Consider the following 22,425-nt stretch of genomic DNA (forward strand, 5'->3'; position numbering starts at 1 on the left):
GGTCACATTTTACAGGGTAGCTGGGCCATAGGAAAAAATATACACAACTTCAATGAATAGAAATATAAAACCTTACATTCAGTAGATTTTATGATGACTTTTCTTAACTAGATTGGTACATTTATTGTTTAAACTAGTCTCATATGGCTCCATAACTTTTTATACCTGTGCATTGTGATAGAAAGCGCTGCATTTTTTTTCCTGTGGTTTTTATTTTCCTGATGTGCTGTATGCATAGGTGATATTAAGCATATCCGTATTGGTATCATTGTGTTAAAATGTCCCAAACTACTAAGCCAGCATTGAGTCCCATGAGTTTACTTTTCTTGTCTGCAAAGGTTCATACTGTTCTAATAACTCAGGAATTTTTTCCTTTTATTTGGTCATATATTCTTTTTTTTAAAAAAAAGTATGCAGTTCTCGTGATTGAATTTTTTTTGTTTTTGTTTCAGACCTAATGTCTGTGGATCACGTTATAATGCTTACTGTTGCCCTGGATGGAAGACCTTACCTGGTGGAAATCAGTGTATTGTCCGTAAGTAAATAGTCTGTCATTTTTCATGTTCTTGTTTTGTTGTTTTGGTTGCATGGTGATTCTTTGTATTCAGTCTTTTGTGACTGCATACCATTAATATGTCTATAGCAGAGCCTTCCAGCTCTAAGATTTTCCTACTTTCTCTGAATCCAGCTTGGGAAATATATTAACTTGGTCAAACCACTGTTATACTTTAACTCAATGACTTCCTTTAGAATGTTTCTGAGATAGAGGGAATAGAGCCACAGGGATACTTTGATCAAGGTTTCATGTCATGGCATACCTTGTGCCTGGCTGCATAGACTATGTAATCACTTTGATGGGGTTTTGAAAAACAGTTTATCATTGCTGCTTTCCTTACTGTAATTTCTAACTGTGTTGGCCACCCACAAGCCCACCCAAACCTTGTATGTTGAATTTCGGTGATCGAGGCTAAAAGCAGACCTAACTCTTAGACAAAGGGGAGAGAAAGCAGATAGAGCATCATATGAGGATGAGTGAAAAGACTAGGGGAAGAACTCAGATGGTACCAGAGATTCCTCTACCGACTCTGCTTCTGTGGCAAAGCCCCAGATTCTCATCATACCCCACAAATGTTGAGCGACAAATTACATGCAAGACAAGGTGCTATTTAATGGCGATACTAAGTCAAGTTAGTTATGGCATCTGTCCTCCATGAACTTTTACAGTTATCATACCTGTGAAATAATTTTTGTTTTTAGAAAACTCCATTTGTATAATGGGAAATTTAGAACTGAAAGGACACTTAAGGAATTACTTCACCCCCCCTTCTTTTTGGCCAAGAGTGGTCTGTGGAGAAGAAGAGATTATTTCAAACAGCATTCTCTTGGTGACCTGAAAAAGTTAATCCCTTTCTCAATTCTTGATTTTAACTGAAAGCAATTTATTCATTTGGCACATTGTGGTTTACTTCAAGATCAAAACTGACTCACTAAGAGAGGGATATAATGGTATTTGGAGTTTTCTAAATGAACTTGACAACAAAACTCTTTCCCTAGTGTTCTATAGAATCTCTGAGAAATGCTGACTTCAGGTATTAAGTAAATGTTTGTAGGATCCTTTGACAGCTTATTTCTTAATAGTTTTCAACCTCCATCCTAGGCTCTTCTGATGTTTCAATGCACTGTCTATCAAGGGTATTATTTTTGGCCTTGTACATTTCATTTGCCCTTGCAAGTTTGTTCAGGAGTTTGAAGGAAAGGATCAAGCCTTATGAGTATAAAAAGTAGTGACCAAATCTTGGTCTTCTGTTAAATATAAATCATTTACCATTTGAACTTATTCTTTAGTCCAATAGCAGAGCATTTGGTACAAGTATGATATTAGTCTCTGGGTGGCATGAAAATGTTAATAATTCTCTAAAAGATGAATGGCTTCCTGACTGTAGGATCAGTACTACCGAAGTGGATTCACACGTCTTCTCTCAGACTTTGGATGTAATTCACAACAGGACTAAATGTAGGATACAAGTTGCTCCATAGATCATATGTTCTCGACTGGCAGGGTCTTATCTAGGGAAGTAGTCTTAGCAGGGCACAGTACTTTTATAAAAATTAGTAAACTTTAAGCATTTATAATAAAATAGGCTCCCAAGAATACTGCTACAATTTTTATATTATTACATCTTAAAGTTAGCATAAAAACAATGTGTGTGTGTGTGTACACACACACACACACACACACACACACACACACAGGATTTTTGTTTATTTTATTTTCCCTTTATAGGATATCTTGGGTTTTTGACAGATTGAGAGCTGTGGAATAAGCAAAGAGAGGATGGAGAACCACTGATACGGATAAGGGAGTTGCCGAATCTTATAGCCAGAGTTTATTTAGTCCAACAGATTTGTTTTATAAATGAATAAATCTGAAGCCTAAGGTCACATAGGTCATGATGACAAAGTTAACAAGGAACCTGATAGGCCGGGTTTCCTCACTGGAGGATTGGGGCCCTGTAAATCACCATGCTCTGAAGCCATGTGCTAACAGACCTCTGGTTTTGTTCACAGCCATTTGCCGGCATTCCTGTGGGGATGGATTTTGTTCTAGGCCAAATATGTGCACTTGCCCATCTGGTCAGATAGCTCCTTCCTGTGGTTCCAGATCCAGTGAGTATAACATGTCATTATATATAATATTATTTTATGTGGTTATGCCCTATTTTCTCCTAAATTTGCTTTTGGCTTTTCTCTTGCCTGCAATACATTTTTTTTCACTAGAACATCTGCCTTCTCTGTTCTGCCCAAAATACTTGGAATGGCTTTCCTCAATCTGGGCTCTCATTTCCCTTCACTTTTTATAGGGAAATTACCTATGGGAAATAGTTACTATGAGTAATATAAAGATTATGGTTTCCTTCTGTGTAGGTAGCACCTTATTCATTTTTGTATCTCCAGTGTAAACACCATAAAAGATGCTCAATGAAATGATTGTTTAATGAACATTTTTTTGGCTCAAGAAAACTAAGCATTCTTCCTTGTGGTACTGAAATATGAATGTGATTAAACACTTTTTACAACTTGAGACCACTGCTTTTGCAAGAAGAAAATGGAAGGAGTCATCATGGCAGTTTATTGGGGATGATTTATCATGAAGCACAAACATATTTTCCCTTTCAGAATTTTACCACTTTGTTCATTCTGTTTATTATTCAGAGACTTTGCTTGCTTGTTCTGTTGGTTTTTGTTTTGAAATGCAGGGTGCTCAGCAGTGAGTTAGGGCTTGGGAAGGAGGTGAGTCATTGGTTGTTTAAAAAGTTGAAGTTCATGTCTCTATAAATAGCCCCTCAACACCTTGACCATCACCAAGGCAAAAACTTAGGTTCCTTTTCCATTTCCCATTTCTGATGGGAAAATACACTCCTCTTACAGTGTGTTCTGGTTTTGACAAGGTTTTAAGGAGAGTATTGTGGAATAAGCGCATTCTCTTTCATCGATTGCAAGTAGAGACTTCCGCGGGGTCAAGATACATTACCTGTTAAGAGTCCTCACATTTAACCGTGGCTCTCATGAACCAATTAACAGGACGGGGCAAGTAGTGCAGGGTAGCAGACCCTCTTGGTGCCCACTCACATCCCTTGGCATTCATAGGTGACACAAGTGACTCTGCCTGGGAGCTCTGTAACATTTTTCTGGCCACAGAGCATGTAGGACAAGCTGGAAGGCTGAGGGGATTAATTAGAAGCACCTTTTAACCAATGACAAACGGAGAGTGTTGGATAAGTGCCCATGCTTCCTTGCCTCTCCTTTTGCAGAACTGCGAAGTGTGTTATGCACTGTCTTCTGAAGTTCCCTAGTGGGATTGAGCCCTAGTTGCTCACAGTAGGAATAGGCTTGATAATGTACTTCATAGGCTTTCTTTCACTTTCCCAGTCTCTTACCAGTGTTTCCTGAAATTACTTCTAAAATAAACTACTCACATTTGAATTATTGTCTCAGAATTTGCTTCTGGTGGAAACCAAACAGAGATAGTCTAGCACTAAATACAGACAGCTGTAGGTTGGGATAGAAACTCCCCCTTGGGCTGGGACTCATTTACTTATTGCAATGGGTGTAGCATGTTCTTACTTGATCTCAGCTTGGTTTTCAATGTGTGTCCTCCAAGCAAGGGTAGGTTAGTTCTACATATCAGGAGCACTTGAGCTGGAGGAATATCAAGAGGTAGAGAGCTCAGCTGGCAGTACTTTGGGGAACATGTCGGATGTCTCCATCTCCATCAGGATGACCTCCAGGCTGCCTCTGAGGAGTGAGAGCCTCAGGGTGGGGAAGGAGTCTACATATCAAGTTGGGAATAGAACCATCTCTCAGATTGGTTCTTGAACCAGCCAACAACACTGCTCTCCACTGGGGGAAGAAAATATTGCCAGATGGCAAAACCGGGTATCCAGCTGGAAAGGTCTTCAATGATAGTGTGAGCTGCTAATGATTTAATCAAGTAAAAATCATGAGATGTGGAGAAAGGATGTTAACAAGATCAGAGGGAAAAGCTGTGGTCCTAGTAGACTTTAAGCTAGCAGTGACGTGGGAGGAATATAGTGGTATGGTCTTGTGGGCCAGGTTAGGGTAGAGGCTGAAGTTCAAGACCTGTGGGTGGTGCTCTCTGAGATGGTTTGGGTTCATCTACGGTACTTGGACATTGGACAAAGCCCCCAAGTAGCTGGTGGATGAGAGTGGTGTGAGAGGGAAGATATGGTTTCATCAGGGTTTTTGAGGCATTTGGAGCCTTTAAAATCGTTGGCTTGGACTCTACCTGAACTAATAATGTCCAGACAGCTTGCACAACTAAAGATGGCAGAGTGTTTTAAATGAAGGGTAGCTGGGGATGTTCAGAATTCATTTCTGATCTTTTTAAGAGATGTTCTAGGGAACAGCTCTGCCGTCCTATAGAACTTCCTGCCCGTGGTGTGGTAGACAAATTTGGATAGAACCCTTTGCTAACTGCCCTGCTAACAGAAGAATAATCCAACTCAGTGAAATGTTTGCATTCACTACCTGTGGTTCTGTTAAGAGGGAGTCAATATCATTTTATCAGTATTTCCTATAAGAAACTTTATATTTGTTATGTGATGGAGTCAAGGAGGTCTGGGCAAGTTGTAGGACCTCTGAGGCCATAGCCTTCTCATTTGAAAATATAAAGAATGAAAGGAGGGTTTTTCTTTCAGGTTATTTTCAACTTGTGTCCTGTGACTTGTAAAATAGGAAATGATCTCTTAGTGGCCTGAATGAGAGATTGCATTTCCAGAAAGTCCAAATTGCCAGCCAGCAATTCCTTTGGACACCCGGAAGTCGTGGCTTCCCTTAACCTATCAGGAGTCTTGCTGCCAGTCATTGAGGCACCAGGGCAAAAAGAGGATTGGCTAGACAGGGTCGGAGCGAGTTTTCTAGACTTTAACTCCAGGTCTATTAGGACTGCTCTCTACTCTCTCAGTCTCTGAGGCCAGAGATAGATCCTGAGCAACCCTAATTCTCATAAAGACCTGTCATGGGTGATCCATGAATTCACTCAAACTCTCCTTAAATATATAGAAACATACAATAGATTATCTTCTTAAATAATATACAGTATGTTGTTATAAAAGGTGCTCCCTAAATTTCACATTTTAGACTTTGGAGATCAATTTTATGCTCATCCTGTTTTATTTTTTATGTTCTTAAAAAGGATTTAAAAATTAAACTTGTTATTTTGAGATAATTGTAGATTCACATTCAATCGTAAGAAGTGCTGTGTAGAGATCCTGGGTACCTTCTATCCAGTTGTCCCCATGTTAACATCTTGTGAGACTATCGTGCAATATCACAGCCAGGATATTGACACGGATACAGTCTAGATACAGAACATTACCATCACCACCAGATCCTTCATGTTACTCTCATATTCATTTCCTCCTACTTCTCCTTAATCCTGACCACCACTAACCTGTTGTCTATTTCTATAATTTTGTCATTTCAAGAATGTTGTATAAATGGAATCACACAGTACGTAACCTTTCAGGACTGGCTTTTTTCACTCAGCATAATCCTCTGGAAATTCATCCTATTGTTGTTGTTGTATATATCAGCAGTTTGTTCCCTTTTATTGCTGAGTAGTATTACACACTATGGATGTAACACAGTTTGTTTAGCCACTCACCCATTGAAAGACATATGAGCTCTTTCTAGTTTTTTCGATTTTCAAACAAAGCTGCTATGAACATTTATGTACAGGTCTTTGTGTGAACGTAAGTCTTTATTTCTCTGGGATAAACGTCCAGAACCGCAATTGCTGGGTTGTACTGTAGTTGCATATTTAGCTTTTCTAGAAACTGCAGCTGTTTTTGGAGTGGCTGTACCATTTTACATTCTCACCAGCAATACATGCATGACCCAGTTTCTCTGCATTTTTACCAGCTTTTGGGGTTGCCACTGTTTTAAATTTTAGCTATTCTGATAGATATATAGTAATTACATCATTGTAGTTTTAATTTGCATTTTTCTACTGGCTTATGATGTTTAACATCTTTTCCTGTGTTTATTTGTCACCTGTATATATCTTCTTTTTGTTGTTGTTTTGAATTTTATTTTATTTTTTTATACAGCAGGCTCTTATTAGTTATCTATTTTATACATACTAGTGTATACATGTCAATCCCAATCTCCCAGTTCATCCCACCACCACCCCCCTCCTGCCACTTTCCCCCCTTGGTGTCCATACGTTTGTTCTCTACATCTGTGTCTCTATTTCTGCCCTGCAAACCAGTTCATCTGTACCATTTTTTCACCTGTATATATCTTCTTAAGTGAAATGTCTCTTCACATCTTTTGCCTAATTGGATTCTTAACTATTTTACTGTTTATATAATTTAAATACTAGCTCTTTGTCAGATATGTGATTTGCAAACATTTTCTCCCACTCTGTAGCTTGCCTTCTCATCTTCTAACAGAGCAAAACTTTTAAAATTTAAGTCCAATTTATCAATTTTTCCTTTAATGGAAAAAAATCACGCTTTTGGTTTCAAGTCCAGGAACTCTTTGCCTAGCCCTAGATCCTGAACATTTTCTCCATTTTTTTCTAAAAGTTATAGAGTTTTACATTTACATCTGTGATCCATGTTGAGGTACTTTTTTTATGAGGTGTGAGGTTGAGGTCTAGGTGTAGTTGATACCTGTGGATGTCTAATTGCTCCAACACCATTTATTTCTGAAAAGGCTATCCTTTGTCCATTGAATTACTTCTGCATTTTTGTCAAAAATCAGTTGGGCATATTTGTGTAGATCTACTTCTGGGTTCTCTGTTCTATTCCATTGATCCATTTGTCTGTCCCTTCTCCTATACAATACAGTCTTGATTACTGCAGCTATGTGGTAAGTTTTGAAAATTGAGTAGACTAATTTCCTCCCACTTTATTCTTCTTTTCAAAAATTGTGATTCTAGTTCCTTTGCCTTTCCATATAAATTTTAGACTCATCTTGTCTGTACCTACAAAAAAAATCTTTCTAGGATTTGGATAGGAATTGCTTTAAACCTGTGTGTCAGTTTGGTGAGTATTGGCATCTTTACAATTTGGAACCCCTTTTAGTTGGATAAAATTTTATCATTTTTAATTCACTTCAGTTTAGTTAGAATTTGGGGTGCTGCTACTCCCAACATGAATCCAAGCTCTAAGTGTGTAAGAAGGCCAGGGGAACAATTGTAGAGCAGTGTGTTAGTGAGTTTGAGTGAGTGTGCTGCAACCACATGCTGAAAGTGTGAGAACGCTCAAAGGATGGGAAGGTGGTACTGTAGCTAGTCTGGAAGAAGTGACCTTGGAAAGATTTTTCAGGGTGGTGTGGGATTTCTATGAACAGGAAGAAGAGGAATGAGCTCTTTGCTTTCTAGTTAGCCCTCTATGGAAGTGCCTTTATCACTGCTATCATATAACTTGTCTTTCTCTGGACCATTTGCAGCTCTGCTAGGTTTTTTGTTTTGTTTTGAGACACTTTAGTGAAGTTGCTCTTCTAAGGCACCATAGATTATTTATGCACTTAAGGAAAATGTCATTCCTGTTATCTCTCCCAGTGAAAATTATTTCTGTCCTGCAGTGACTCTGGTTGCCCCTATGGACTGTTGTCTCAGGTGTCAAGTACAGAAGTTAGTCTAGCTGTTTAATTTGCCTTGTACTTTTCCTAGTGCCTACATTAAAATCACATGTTGCCATACAGATACTTATTTGCAAATTGTTCCCAGTGTTCTTTCTTCCCCTTGTGTCTGCCAAGATAATGGAAGTTTTTAGAATCAGTCCCAAGCTAATGCATCCCAAAGAAAATCATTACCTGAGAGGTATTTAGACCCAAGTGCCAGCCCTGCATCTCTCTTGTTCCAGTAGCGTGTTTACGTCACTCTCTTTTGGTTGGTTATTTTAAGAATTAACTTGTGCCGGGCTATAATCTAAAGAAAGTTTCTTCTACTCTTTCTGATACCTGGCAAATGGAGGGCATTCAGTAAATATTTGTTGAATGATTGAAATGACTGACTGACATCTTCTGGAATGAACATAAAATTTGTTTGGGACTCTATGTGGATACAGGTTAATGGCAACATTTTCTGTTACTTCTAGGATGTTGAGCCTTCTCGAAACCCTTTGAGGCTGTCTGCCCATCTTGGAGGGGAAGTTCTTCTCTGGGCCAGCTGCACGTGGTAGCATAGACCTGTACACTGACACTTAAACTCCCCTAGTATTTTCAGTTTCTGGTAAAATCTTAACACAGATTGAGTTTAGGAATATATTCTAACTTGAGTTATTTAGAGCATCATATGGGTTCAAGTGAAGCCCTTATTTTTTCAGTTGGCTTTTTCTAGCGACATAGAACATGGTCTCCTAATTGCCAGACATCTGGAATTCTTTGTCACATCAGAGTAAATTTAGAATATGCATCAATGGCAGGACTCAATCAACAATAAAACCAGTGTGTATATATATACTCTCTAAACTGTTTCTGCTGTGTAGTGAAGCTACAGATCTAGTTCCTTTATTTCCCCACAGAAATCCTGAGTGATCACTCCCACCTTTAAGGAAATACTCTTTCCCCTGCAGATCTAAGACTCACAAAGAATGTGAATTTGGTAAACATGATCGTGGCAAAGCAGGAGATTAAGATGCTGTTATCTGCCGATGAGCTTTCCACCTCTGGCCCAAGGAGACATGGTACATTGGTTTATTTCGACCACTGGACTAACCATGCCTTACTGTTTCACAAGTCTGACCAAGTGCTTTTATTTTCTAAAGGAGAAAGAATAGTTTATGCTGGAAAAAGTTCACCTGAAAGACAGTGTAGGAAAAAGCGTAACAGCATATCAGGGAGGTTTTTATGATATTACATTTAAATGTAAGCTTACCATTCTTCCCAGAAAGAAGAATTCATTCTCTTTTTCAATTTGAACAAGTAATGTAAAGTCACTATTTAAACTACTGTTAGCTTTTTTATCTCAAAGTAGCTAAATGGCTTTGTTGCTCATGTGGGAATGGAAATTAGCTCTTGGCCTGAACCACTTTAATTGAAATCAGTTTGTGGGTTGAGTTCCTATGCTGCTTGACAGATGACATCATTTCCTGTGCTTTTCCCAACCCTCACTGTTTTGCTAAGATAGGATGAAGCTAAGTTTAACTTCAGATTTTAAAGCAACTGTACACCTTTTCCTGACCTACTTAGAATATTATCCAAATTTTTCATCAAATCATTTCTTTTGTATACTTGTAAATAGTTTTTTAGTTAAGAAAGCATTTTGGCTGAGAGGTTTTAATAGAAACCATAGGAGCCTAAAATAACTGTTTTAATCAGTTTTCTGGGTTGGTTGATTTTTTTTTTTTACATCTTTATTGGAGTATAATTGCTCTACAATGGTGTGTTAGTTTCTGCTTTATAACAAAGGAGTTATTTCTGCTTTTATATGTGGGGAAACAAAGATAAATATATATATATATATATATATTTTTTGTTTTTGTTTTTGCGGTACGTGGGCCTCTCACTGTTGTGGCCTCTCCCGTTGCGGAGCACAGGCTCTGGACGCACAGGCTCAGCGGCCATGGCTCACAGGCCCAGCCGCTTCGTGGCACATGGGATCTTCCCGGACCGGGGCACGAACCTGTGTCCCCTGTATCGGCAGGTGGACTCTCAACCACTGCGCCACCAGGGAAGCCCTGTGATAAAAATATTTTTAATAGCAACCTATTGAGTGCTGTGTAAGTGCTTAGGCAACTACACAGTCTCAGTGTTTGAGCATAGCTTTTGGTGTCATTATCATGGAGCATGAATTAAGGAAACAGAAATTAATTTAGCAAAGTTTTATACAGCACCTGTATACAGGCAAGGGATGCTCTGAGCACTTATGGGGATATAATTAATAATCATGATTCTTCCCACTCCCCACTCTCATGATGCCTTTAGACAAATGTGCTGGGGATAGGAGAAATAACTTAAAAAAAAAAAGTTTGATTATATAACATATATTTCCAGAGAGAATTATTAAGTACTCTGGAGTCAGAACAAAGAGGGCTAGTATCTAGTGGGGGAGGGAGGAGAGAACAGAAATCAGAAAAGATCAAAGGAAAGAACAGACGTTTGCAGTGGGTCTAGGAGATAGGTAGGATTTCAGTACTTGGTGAGAATTGTGTGTGTGTTATATGTTAGGGGTTGGGGCAAAGGGACAAAGTGGCAGTTTAAAGAGGAGATTCGTGAAGAGACTAGCACAAAGTACCAGGCATTTGGTACGGCACTCAGAAATATTTGTTGAGTGAGTGACTGACTGATAAAGTGCATTGGGGACTGAGTCACAGAATGTATTAGGAGTAGGCAAAGCAGCCCTGATAGGCTCACGGGAGGGCTTTGCATGTGAGATGGAGGGGTTCTTAATAGAGCGGACGTAGGGAGTCTTGGATGGTGTTTCAGGAAGTATGTGACATGTTCTCGAAAAGGTGCCTCACTTTCAACCTGGCACCTTCCTTCTCCCTGTTGTCATGCTGAGATTTGTGTAGCACTTGACGCAAATGGCCCTTTCTCCTGAAGTCAGCAGCCTCTTTGGGATTCTGAACTGAGCATCCTACCAAGGGGTGCTGAAGAAGGTGGCTGCTGGGAGGAGTCTCCTCTCTGCTCTTGGGAGAAGATGTGGACCCTGTGCTCCAAGAAGGCTTTGCATAAGAGCCAGCATAAGCAGCTGATTTCTGCTCTTACACAGAAGAAGGACTTTTCGTCCCCTGATGTGAAATTGTTGAGCCTTTTTCTCTAGGGATTTACTCCCCCAGCTTGGAGGACAGGGAGGAGTGAGCCAAATTTCCATGCCCAATCCTGGCCTCCTCGTATAGGGATGTGTCAACAATGATTAATTCGATCAAGCCTTTCGTCTTCTCCAAGTAAGGTAGTTGACTGTTTCTAGAGGACTAAGGAGCAGCCTGGGATTTTGAGAGTGCCTGAATTACTGAAGCAGAGGCAGCAGAGCCCTGAAGGTGCCGGAGCCCACACCACGCTGTCATTCTCTCTCCGAGGCGTCTTTCACTCCAGCTCCTTCTAGCGCCTCATCGTCTCAGTCTAAGTCAGCCCGCCTGCCCGTGGTCTTCCTGCTCTGGGTGCTGAAGCTCTCACACTTCTGTAGGTGACAGTGTGATAAAGAGTGGGTTTCAAATACTGTGGGTCTTAGTTGGTTTAACGTTACAGTTTAAACCAGCAGCTCTTTCTGAGCCGAGTCCAGCTGTCTCCGTTATCAAGCAGTCTTGTTATTAAATGCCGTTGTAGGTATTTTTTTCCCTTCTTTTTGCTGCCTCCAAATTTTCTTTTACCAATATTTCTTGGAATTTGTCACCCTGAATGTTTTCCTGCCCACCTACCTGGGACTCCGCATCTTTTAACAAGAAAATTATTGCCGTAGTAATCTTGTCTCGTCTGGTCCCTCAAGGCACTATTTTCTTGTTGGTGTAAATTACAGAAATGACATTGAGTGATAAGTTCTGCTAAATTAGAGAAGTCATTGAGCATTATTAAAGTAATTATCGAAGAAACAATTACGTTGCATTGTAAATGATTTTATGCACACAAAATGACATGTTTAGCATTGTCAATTAGGTTATTTCTGCATAAATATATGAATCTTGATAAACCATTTTATTTTCTCTTCACTGCAGATCAACTCGTGTGAACTGTTGCTATCTATGTGCTTAAATTGCAAAAATAAATCAGTCTTTTTTCTTTTCCTTTTCAAGTCCAACACTGTAACATTCGCTGCATGAATGGAGGTAGCTGCAGTGATGATCACTGTCTGTGCCAGAAAGGATACATAGGGACTCACTGTGGACAACGTAAGTAAACCATAGTTATAAATATTCTAGATGTTAATCTATAGAGGCAAAGAGAATACAGAGATAAGTGCTGGTGGATTTTCTTTGATTTCCTGGGACATGGCATTTTTAGAGATGTGCAGTGACTCTTACAGATGAACAGATCACTTACCCAACACACATAGTACCAAATTTCTGACTGGAACCTTGGAAATGGGTGGTTTGATTCATTTTTCTTTCATTTACCTCCACTACCCTGCTTACCTCATCTCTGATTTACACACCCAAGAATTCTTGTTCACTCCAGATGTATGCCTTCCATTTGATTGCTCAACATCTCCACCATCTCTTGGATTTTCAATAAGCATCTCCAATAAAGTATTTCAAAACGCAACTTCATCTTTCTCCCCAAACATGTTCTTTTCTCTTGACTATTGATGTCTGTATCTCTCTAGTTTCCCAATCTAGATTCTGCTCTTACAGTATTTATCACACTGCTGGCCAGTGTGTTTGTTCATTCATGAACACTGTTGATTGTGTGTCTACTCTGTATCAGCCCCTGTGCTTTGCAGAGATGAAAATTCCTCTGAAAGAGCTCACTTTTTATTACACTAAGAAGAATATATATACCGTGCAGAAAATTTAGAAAAGTTTAAAAATATAAAAAATAAAGTTTTCTACAATCCTGCCATTCCAGATATTACCTTTTAGTCTTTTAATGCATATTTGGTACGTGAGATCCATTGTATGCATAATTTTTCATATAACTTTTTTACTTAATATTTTATTAGAAGTATATTTCATTTCTTGAACATTTAAAAATACATTTTAATAGTTGCATAATACTCCATTATATATAGGTTTTACTGTTTATTTAGTGAATTGTTAATGATCAGCATTTATTCATGTTGTTTCCAATTTTTGCCATTGTATATGTATTTGCTATGATGAATAATGGTATTATAAGTAAATCAAAGTTTATGTAATACCCTCCTGACTGTCTATACACTGCACTATAGTAAGAATGACGATTGAGTCTTTGGCAGCCCACAGCAGTAGCATGGAGGGAGGAGAGGTAGGACAGCCTCCCCAGTGTGGGAGACCCTTGAGCTGAGTCTTAAGGGGTGGGTAGGAGTTCCCTTGTCAGATGATGGAAGGTGGGCCTTTTAGGCAGCCGGCACAGCATAAGCCAAAGCAGCAGAACATGACGTACATAGCATGGGAGGTCAGGCTTTGGCGTTGCTAGGACTTAAGTGCTGAGGGAGGTGATGGGAAGGAAGCTAAGGTCAGAATGGAAGTCATGGGCTATTGGAGTGCCTTTACGCATACCGTTTTTTCACTCAAAGTAGAGCCAGGGAAGGGGAGTGAGAAGACAACGACCAACAACATTCATCTGTTGAGTATTTACTCTGTTTACTATATGCTAGGCACATGTTCAAACTCTTTACACGTATTAACTCATAACTCATAACAACAGCCCTTTGAGGTAGAGGCCTTTTTTACCCTCTACGAAATGAAAAACCTGGGGCAGTAACTTGTCTAAGGCTGTACAGGGAGTAATCAGCAGAGTTGGGATTTGAACCCAAGCAGTCTAACTTCACAGCCCATGCATTTAATGCTATGAAATACTGGCCTATACACTTCACGTACAGTGGTTTACAATGAGAAAGACCACTGTGGCCAGAGTAGAGGGGAAGAAACAGAAGCAGGAAGAATAGTACTAAGGCTATGGCTAGAGAGATGGTGGGATGGGGATGGATTCAAAGGCATTTTCAGAAAGGGAATCAGAAGGAGCTGCTGTGCATCTTCTGTTTCCTTTGATGCTTCCAGAGGGAGTAGAGCCCAAAGCCCAGTGCACGACAGGCACTCAGGTAACACCAGTAGAATTAGAAGACCTTTCCTAGACTTCAGTTTCCTAATCTGTAAAATGGAAGAGTTGGCTTAGGCAATCTCAAAATTTCTTTTCTGCTTAAACCTCTTCATTCTCTCCTAACTGTAAATTAAGAAGCAAATTAGAACAATGAATATACATAAACTTCTCTAATTTTGTGATGATCAATGGACTACTGCTATAATTTTTGGCTATAAGGGGTTGTCTTAGTTCAAGTGCACTGATCCCAGTGGATGCTGAGACAGAATTAGATGCACAAGAGATTTATTGGGGAAAAAGCCTATGAAGAATCAAAGGGGGGCTTCCCTGGTGGCGCAGTGGTTGAGAGTCTGCCTGCTGATGCAGGGGACACAGGTTCGTGCCCCGGTCCGGGAAGATCCCACATGCCGCGGAGCGGCTAGGCCCGTGAGCCATGGCCGCTGAGGCTGTGCATCCGGAGCCTGTGCTCTGCAACGGGAGAGGCCACAACAGTGAGACGCCCGCGTACCACAAAAAAAAAAAGAATCAAAGGGAAAGAAAGCAGGAGTCAGGACAGAGGACCTTCAGACCATGATGCAGGTCACACCCCTGGGCAAGGAGAGAGGGAAGGAAACGCTATCACGATTTAGTCTGGAGCCTCAGACTATAGTGCAACTTCATGAAAGCCTTGGTCAGGCTGATAGGGAGCCTAGAATAAAGATTGCCCCTCAGAATAGTTTCATGATGGGCAGAAATGTCCAGTCTCCACCATGCTTAGTCATTGGGTGGTAGGAGCCAGGAGAGTGTGCCCTTGGCATGAACATAGTAGCGGATCTGAAGGTGTAGCAGCTTCAGGCTGTCGGCCAACTAAGCTCCACACTGTAGGTTTTCTTGGAGGGAGATCTGAATGGCTCAACTCCATGACTGCCACAGGGGTACAGGAAAAATGTGTGGGAAATATATGAAGGAGGAATTAATTTAAATGGAGGTGTTAGGGAAGCCTCATGGAGGAGTGAGGTTTGAGCTGGGCTTTGAAGAGTGGGAGGGACTGGCAAATTTGGCAGGGGCAGCCTACCACCTGTGGATTAAGATGCCTAGAAAGAGGCCATGCATAAGTGAGTTGCAGGAAGTTGTACGGAGAAGAGTTGTTCAGGGCATGAGCTGTCAGATCTTATTTTAATGCCTTTCTTTTTTTCTTTTTTTTGCGGTACACGGGCCTCTCACTGTTGTGGCCTCTCCCGTTGTGGAGCACAGGCTCCGGACGCATAGGCTCAGCAGCCATGGCTCACGGGCCTAGCCGCTCCACGGCATGTGGGATCTTCCCGGACCGGGGCACGAACCCATGTCCCCTGTATCGGCAGGCGGACTCTCAAGCACTGTGCCACCAGGGAAGCCCTTAATGCCTTTCTTGACAAGTAAAAAGTCCCTCCCTCAAGGATCTCTGGACTTATCTTACCAATATTTTCCAGAGATTCTCTTATAACATTCAATTGGGTCTTTATTATGGTGCATAAATTACTGAATGTCAGTATTCATGTTTTGTCATTGGCAATTAATAGAGTGATTTAACATGCTGCATTTCTGTAAGGATGAAAGTAGAGAGGCCAATGTTCCCTCATGAGAACCCTCTGGAAATTAAACATAAATCATAAGAAGAGAGTCAGGTTGCCAAAATGCAGTTCTTATCAATCAGGGGTATCTCTTATAAACCACCATTTTAGGTGCGGAACTGAAAGCATTGCTCACATGCTTCCCAGGATGAAACTGTCAGCATTAACACAGGTACATACTCACCTATTCCAGGTAGTTTTACCTGAGTTGACTGAGGAACATCCGGGGAACTGGAACTGTACAGTAACTGTTTAAAACAAATACCAGGGTGATTATTTAGTGTTTTTATTGTTGTCCTTTCAGGGGACAGTAAATGTTACTTTATTAGCATCTACTATCAGGTGAAGCCCGTCAGCCTCTCAGCTCCTGTCTCCTTATTTTACAGCTGTCTGTGAAAGTGGCTGTCTCAACGGAGGCAGGTGCGTGGCCCCAAATCGATGTGCATGCACTTACGGCTTTACTGGACCCCAGTGTGAAAGAGGTAATTTTTTTTAATGTATCGGTGTAAAGATGTTCTAGTGGCTAAAGCTATGATTGATGTCAACATGCATTGGGTTCTTGCGGCTGCTTCGTAAATTTTGCTGAGCTTTGAGGGGGTTTCTGAATTGTCACTGGGAAGGTTCCTAGGATGACAAGACAATGGCCCTAAGTCTATGCGTGTTATTCAGTAATTCTTGCCAGTGGACTGCGGGACTCAGTAGTGAGCCTATGCATAAGTACCAGTTGGCATCAAGATAAAAAGAGGAAAATTTTCCATAGAGTAAGGATTGAGCTCATTATTATCCTAGTAAATTAGGGAGGTGGCTCCAAATCAAACATCTGTATGGCAAGGGGAAAAATCCAGAATGAGACAAAAATTGCACCTAAAGGTCTATTAGGACCTATTGGCTGTAGTGGTATACAAGCTCGGCATTTAAAGTTCACTAGAAATACTGATTGCTGAGAAACAGTGCTTTCACACCTGTAGTTTATTCAGAACTCACTGCTGCCCACTGACATGTGTATAATCATTATCACTTTTCCGTCTGAGAAGATCAAGGCTCGGGGAGGTCAGGGGAGCTGCCTAAGGCCACACACATAATAAGCAGCTTTAATTTGAATGTGGGTTTTCAGTTTTCAAGTCTAATGTATACTGCTGCTCTTAATTAAAAGAGATTTCTACCTGATTTGCCTATGCATACAAATAGGATATTGAGATATATGTAAATGTGCAGTATTCTTAAATACCCACCGCCCTGACCTTTGCTTTGTTGATCATCTTGTCTTTACATTCATAGCCATGTTTTCATCGTTCCTAGTTTTATAGTGAAGATTTTATCGTGAAGATTTAGGAGGTTCCTTTCATACAAAACTGCAAAAATTCTCATGAAAAATACCCACTGAAAAATATTCATGAACTTTTTAAACTTCAGTCGTCACCTTTATCCAAAGTTGTATAGAGATCATTTTATTCTAAGATGGAAAGTAAAGATTCAGTAGCAAGTGTTGAATATATGTTATTTAAAAGCAAAGAGCACAGAGTGGTATGTGAGAAATTGTCTTCTGTTTGTAGTTTTATGAGTTCGTCTAAATTCAGTTCTTTGCTGATAAAGCAACAATAACTATTTTAGCAAGTAACTCTATTATTACTGGATAGATTATATTGTATCTCTGTTCACAAGGCCACTGCATGGTATGGATATGTGACGCATCATGGACTCTTGGCCGTTACATTGTACTTGGCATCATTTTGGAGTCCCTCTTTAAAACTGTTTCTCTTTACAACTTGATGTATTTTTATCGACTTGGAGCTAATATATATCTAATGGTCTCAAGAGTAATAAAGACAACTGTTTTGATTAGGTAGTATCATTCTGTGGCCTTATTATTTACTCAGTGATGATGATATAGGATTTAAATTGTTGAGATTAAAGTTGTTAACATGTAACTTGAACAGTGTGAAAATAATTCTGGAAGTGATAATAGTGGGCTTAATTTGTTTTAGAAAAATCACTAATAGAATGAAGTTATAGAGCATTTTACCTCTAAGAATCTGGTTAATAATTTGCTGCAAAGAATATTGATACCCATAGTTACAAATACTGATAAAACAGTCTAAAATAAAGAGGGCATGATATTTAACCATTCCACACTTATTTCTTCAAAGACTTGATCTTTGACCAAGATTAAGAAATGATGTGAATGGGTTAAGTTACTAAACTGCTAATCAAAACTGGCATATTACTTAGGGATTTCTCCAAATTTTGGAGTGTCTTTAACTGCTTTCCTCCGTGGTAAGGGTATCCTAAAATTTGCACTTAGGTGTAAATATATTTTGGCCCCATAGAATCTTCACAATAGTGATTATCTAAATAAAATTAATCCCTAAATGGCAGGTTTTCAGGCATTTGTGGTTGTGGAGAGTCGGGAGGAAGCAGGCTCTCTTTAATCATTGCCCTTTGCCTCTTCTACCTGGGAATACAGAACCAAACCTTCAGTGGGAGAACGGAAACATGAGTGTGATTTCTCTCACCACACGGGAGAGGGGAGGCTCTTTGATTCCAGGATTGTATTTCCATTTTTAGTCTTCACTGTTTTCTGCTCTTGTGGAAGTCATCTGCTTACCTCTTTAAAGAATTAGAGGCAAGATATCCTATTACTCAGACGAATGCTTGTGATTTCAAGAGTGATTAATAAAAATATAGAACTGAGTCAGGACAAATCCATCCTGAAGCATAGGGAAGTATTCAGTGTCACTTCTGATGGTGGGTTAGTATACTTACTAAGTTGTTCAACTATGTAGGCCAGTTGCATTATGTTTTAAACGGAATGTGACTTTTTATTTATTTATTTTTTTAAATAAATTTATTTATTTATTTTTGGCTGCGTTGGGTCTTCGTTGCTGCGTGCGGGCTTTCTCTAGTTGCGGCGAGCGGGGGCTACTCTTCGTTGCGGTACGCAGGCTTCTCGTTGAGGTGGCTTCTCTGGTTGTGGAGCGCGGGCTTTAGGCACGTGGGCTTCAGTAGTTGTGGCTCACAGGCTCAGTAGTTGTGGCACGCAGGCTCAGTGGTTGCTCCGCAGCATGTGGGATCTTCCCGGACCAGGGATTGAACCCATGTCCCCTGCATTGGCAGGTAGATTCTTAACCACTGCGCCACCACGGAAGCCCTGGCTTTTTATTTTTAAAAATGAACTTCCAGGAAGTCTTTACTAATTTTCTTTCCTTCTTCTAGGAGGCTGAGCCCAGGGCCTCTTCTGCATTCTCTCTGAGCACTCTCTCCACATATCTTTTGATAGCACCTACCACATTGTATTGAAATAGCAGGTTTCCATGTGCATCTCCCCCATTAGAGTGTAAGCTCCTCACCAGCAACTGTGGTTCCATCATCTTTTAAACTCCTAAGCCAAGCTTAATGCGTGATGCACAGCGTATGGCCAATAAATGTTGGACTGAATTTATTTTGAAGCACCGGAAAATCTTGAGATATGATTATCAGATGACGAAAAAGTATCTCCTGGAAGTAACTGCTGCTTACCTACTTGTGGACAATTCTGGATATTTCTCATTGTTTCATTTTAAACAGAGCTTGCAGTGTTGAGTCCTAATTGAATTTGGCCCCATCTTTCAGGGCCACATGACTGGCATTTTTCATTTGGCAAGGATGCAGAAAAGAAGGTATGTTTTGACCTAAGCCAGGTGACAATAAACAAACAAACAAACAACCTCCTATCACGATGTAAGACACATGGAAGGGGACATTTCAAATGTGTTACAAGTACCTCTCAGGATAATCATCTTTGTCCCTGAGAGGTCTTGCAACTATATGTCTGCAGCTACATCAGAGAGCCAGTACAAGTGTAGACTATCCTTTGGGGGGTGATACTGGCAGGATTTGGATCACTTTAAGCTAGTAAGTGAATCTTAATAACCCATGAACATAGTGTTTTGGTTTGTGATGGAGACAAGCAGTGGATCCATGGTTGAATTACGAATCATAACTTTCATTCAACAAATGCAGTCAGACTATGAAGCAAATTTGTCTCGCTTGTAGCTTTTAGCCAGTAAAATATGTTTTAAAAAAATTTTTTGGCTAGTCAGCCTCATTGGGCAGGTGACAATGGTACTATTGCCTGCTATGTTCAGAGGAAGAAAAGAAGAGGCCTGTGACTTGTTTGGCCTGTAATGTTTACTTTTTAAAAACTGAATGTGAGTACCTTTAGTTATAGTCTCTAGCTTGCCACAATCCCTACTACTCCCTATTGTCTTACATCCTGCTCCCTTTATTCATTAAGCTTACTTTTTAGCCCCTGTGGGCACTTGAGTTTGCCACCTCCTGCTACATTCTGTATCAAAGATTGCATCTCTTTGTGTTTTGTTTCACATGCCAAGTTTCTTTCATTGTTCTTCCTCTTATATTTTTTTTTCCTGTAAATTTACATTTATGGTTTTCCTGATTGCCCCCTCCCCCTCACTTTTGCCTTCTCTCTGCTTGGGTCTTGAGCAACCAGTAAAACTTATCACTGCCTAAGCTCAGTGGTATGGTATTTTCGCATTTGTTATTAGAATATTGAAATGAGGTCAGTGCCTGCTTTGGCAATGATAACATAAGCTAGTTGGGTATTGCCATAGTTACTGCCAACGAGACTATTGGAAGCACACTTTCTCTTGCCATCTTGCCTCAGAATGCAGACTATTTAAAATCTTGTTAAATGCTCTTATATTAAACACAGTGAATCATGTGAGTGGATGAGACTTCTCAAGGTAATGAAAAAAGAGAGAAGAATGATGGAGATAGACCTGAACTTGGAGACGGGGTGGGGTTACTGATGAACAGGCCTGAGGAAGAAGAGAACAAAAGATAGACACTGAGAAAACATGGAGAGAGGCAAGAGAACTAGGGGAGCACTGAGCCAAAGAAACTAAAAGCAAGAAGGACTTCAAGAAATAGCTTGGCAGTTGTTAGACTCTTCAAGGATCAAGAAAGAATGAGAATAACAAAAGGCCCTTTGATGTGATAACAGGTGACATGGACTGGGTACTTAGAGGGGGCCAGACAGTATGCGGAACACTTGACTTTGGTGATTTGCAACAACCTTATGAGAAAAGTCCTTTAATGAGTCCCATTTTATAGAGGAGCGAACAGAGGCAAAGAGAGGTCAAAGAGCTTGCCCAAGGTCAGATAGCTTGTAAGTGGTACAATCAACAACTGAACCCAGCCGGTCTGGCTCATAAGCCTGTGTACATGACCACTGTGCCATACTTGGGTTTCACTCGGAAAGAGGTCATTAGTAACTATAGAAAATTTTCTGAGAAATTATAAGAAGAAATCTAGAACTAAGAGTTTTAGAGTGAAAGTTATGGAGTGGGGGGAAAAATCCTTTCAAGAAATTTGGCAAGGTAGGTAGTTTTCCTCTCTGGAGGAAGAGTTGAGCTAAGTTGCTTTTAAATCATTTTAAAAGCCAAGAGAAAGGAGTCTTGAGTATTTCTTGGGTGTATGTAATGCAGGGTTTGGGGATATTTCTCTGTTTGATTGATTCTGATATTTTAAATATAATAATCCATTCTTGGAGAGAGGATGATTCCTGTCTGTCTGCAGTACATATAAATTGACTCCAAATGACTGAACCAACATTCTAAAATGTAGCCATAGAAAATGAATATTGTCGTTTAGTGCAGTTACCATGGAAGGTTATATAGTTTTCCTACAATATTACAACTCTTCGAGCCATATTTGGAAACTCTTTTTTGTAATTACCTTTACAGTCAGCAATTCATTCAAATGAGCATGTGACCATTTTTTTCCCTTTATGGGAGTCATTTGGGTTTTTAGAAACAGCCTAAAATAGTGTTGGTTCTAGTGACGACAGTCAATAATCAAACACATTAGTCGTTTGGGGTCGAAAATTGACTTAGATTAAAAAGCAGTGAAAAGAATTGTCTTGCATGGTTCTTAAAACACATGGAATTAGATTAATATTTTAACGTCAAACTTTATGTGAGCCAGAGTATGAAGCCTTTTGGAAGCATAAGTGCTAATAACAAGAAGTTTTCTATCATTACTCCATCTGGAGGTCTTCATTATGTACCGTCTGAATGTAAGCATGGACACGAATTCTTCAAAATCCTGAATCATTTGTTCAATGTTAAATTCCTACCCAAGTCTAAACTGTGAAGACAATACTTGGATTTCTCCCAAATCAAGAAAGTCTGTTGGCTGTTCTGCTGGCTATTATAAAAAGTATAGGGGAAAGCATTACTGAACTGATAGCTTTAAGAAAAAGGAACAATGGGGGGCAAATATGGAGTAGAATAAAAATCAAAGAACAGCAATAATTCATAGTCCATCAGAGAAGCATGACAATGATGAACTAAGCCTGGTCATCATACTTGCCCTCTTAAGGGATTCCAGTATTAATGGAGCTGGAAAAGGCATTTAGTTTTTTGTTTTTCTCCAGCAATTGAAGAATAGAACAGAGGACAGGTAGGTTGGTTGTAATTCTCCTTCATTCTCTTATGTGCAGTTGATATATGAGCAACTCTGTTATCTTCATAACTTAGCTTCCCTGATGATTCACGAATGATGGTTTTGCACAGGGATCTTTTTTTAATGATTTCATAGAAGAGAGTTCAAAAAGCTATCCTGAAAG

General features: G+C 39.9%; 1 protein-coding gene across 1 annotated transcript in view; it reads left to right on the top strand.

The window, feature by feature from the left end:
* Positions 1–22,425, top strand: part of FBN1 (fibrillin 1) — a 253,200-nt gene that overhangs the window by 34,850 nt on the left and 195,925 nt on the right. Inside the window, exons 3-6 of the mRNA XM_022587160.3 lie at positions 453–535; positions 2,569–2,667; positions 12,264–12,359; positions 16,184–16,279. Of these exons, the coding sequence (XP_022442868.1) occupies positions 453–535; positions 2,569–2,667; positions 12,264–12,359; positions 16,184–16,279 (374 nt within the window). The remainder of the gene's footprint in view (positions 1–452; positions 536–2,568; positions 2,668–12,263; positions 12,360–16,183; positions 16,280–22,425) is intronic.

This window comes from Delphinapterus leucas, chromosome 2 (genome assembly GCF_059928025.1).
Source record: "Delphinapterus leucas isolate spDelLeu-1000000601 "Yukka" chromosome 2, BTC_Dleu_Yukka2, whole genome shotgun sequence".
NCBI lineage: Eukaryota > Metazoa > Chordata > Mammalia > Artiodactyla > Monodontidae > Delphinapterus > Delphinapterus leucas.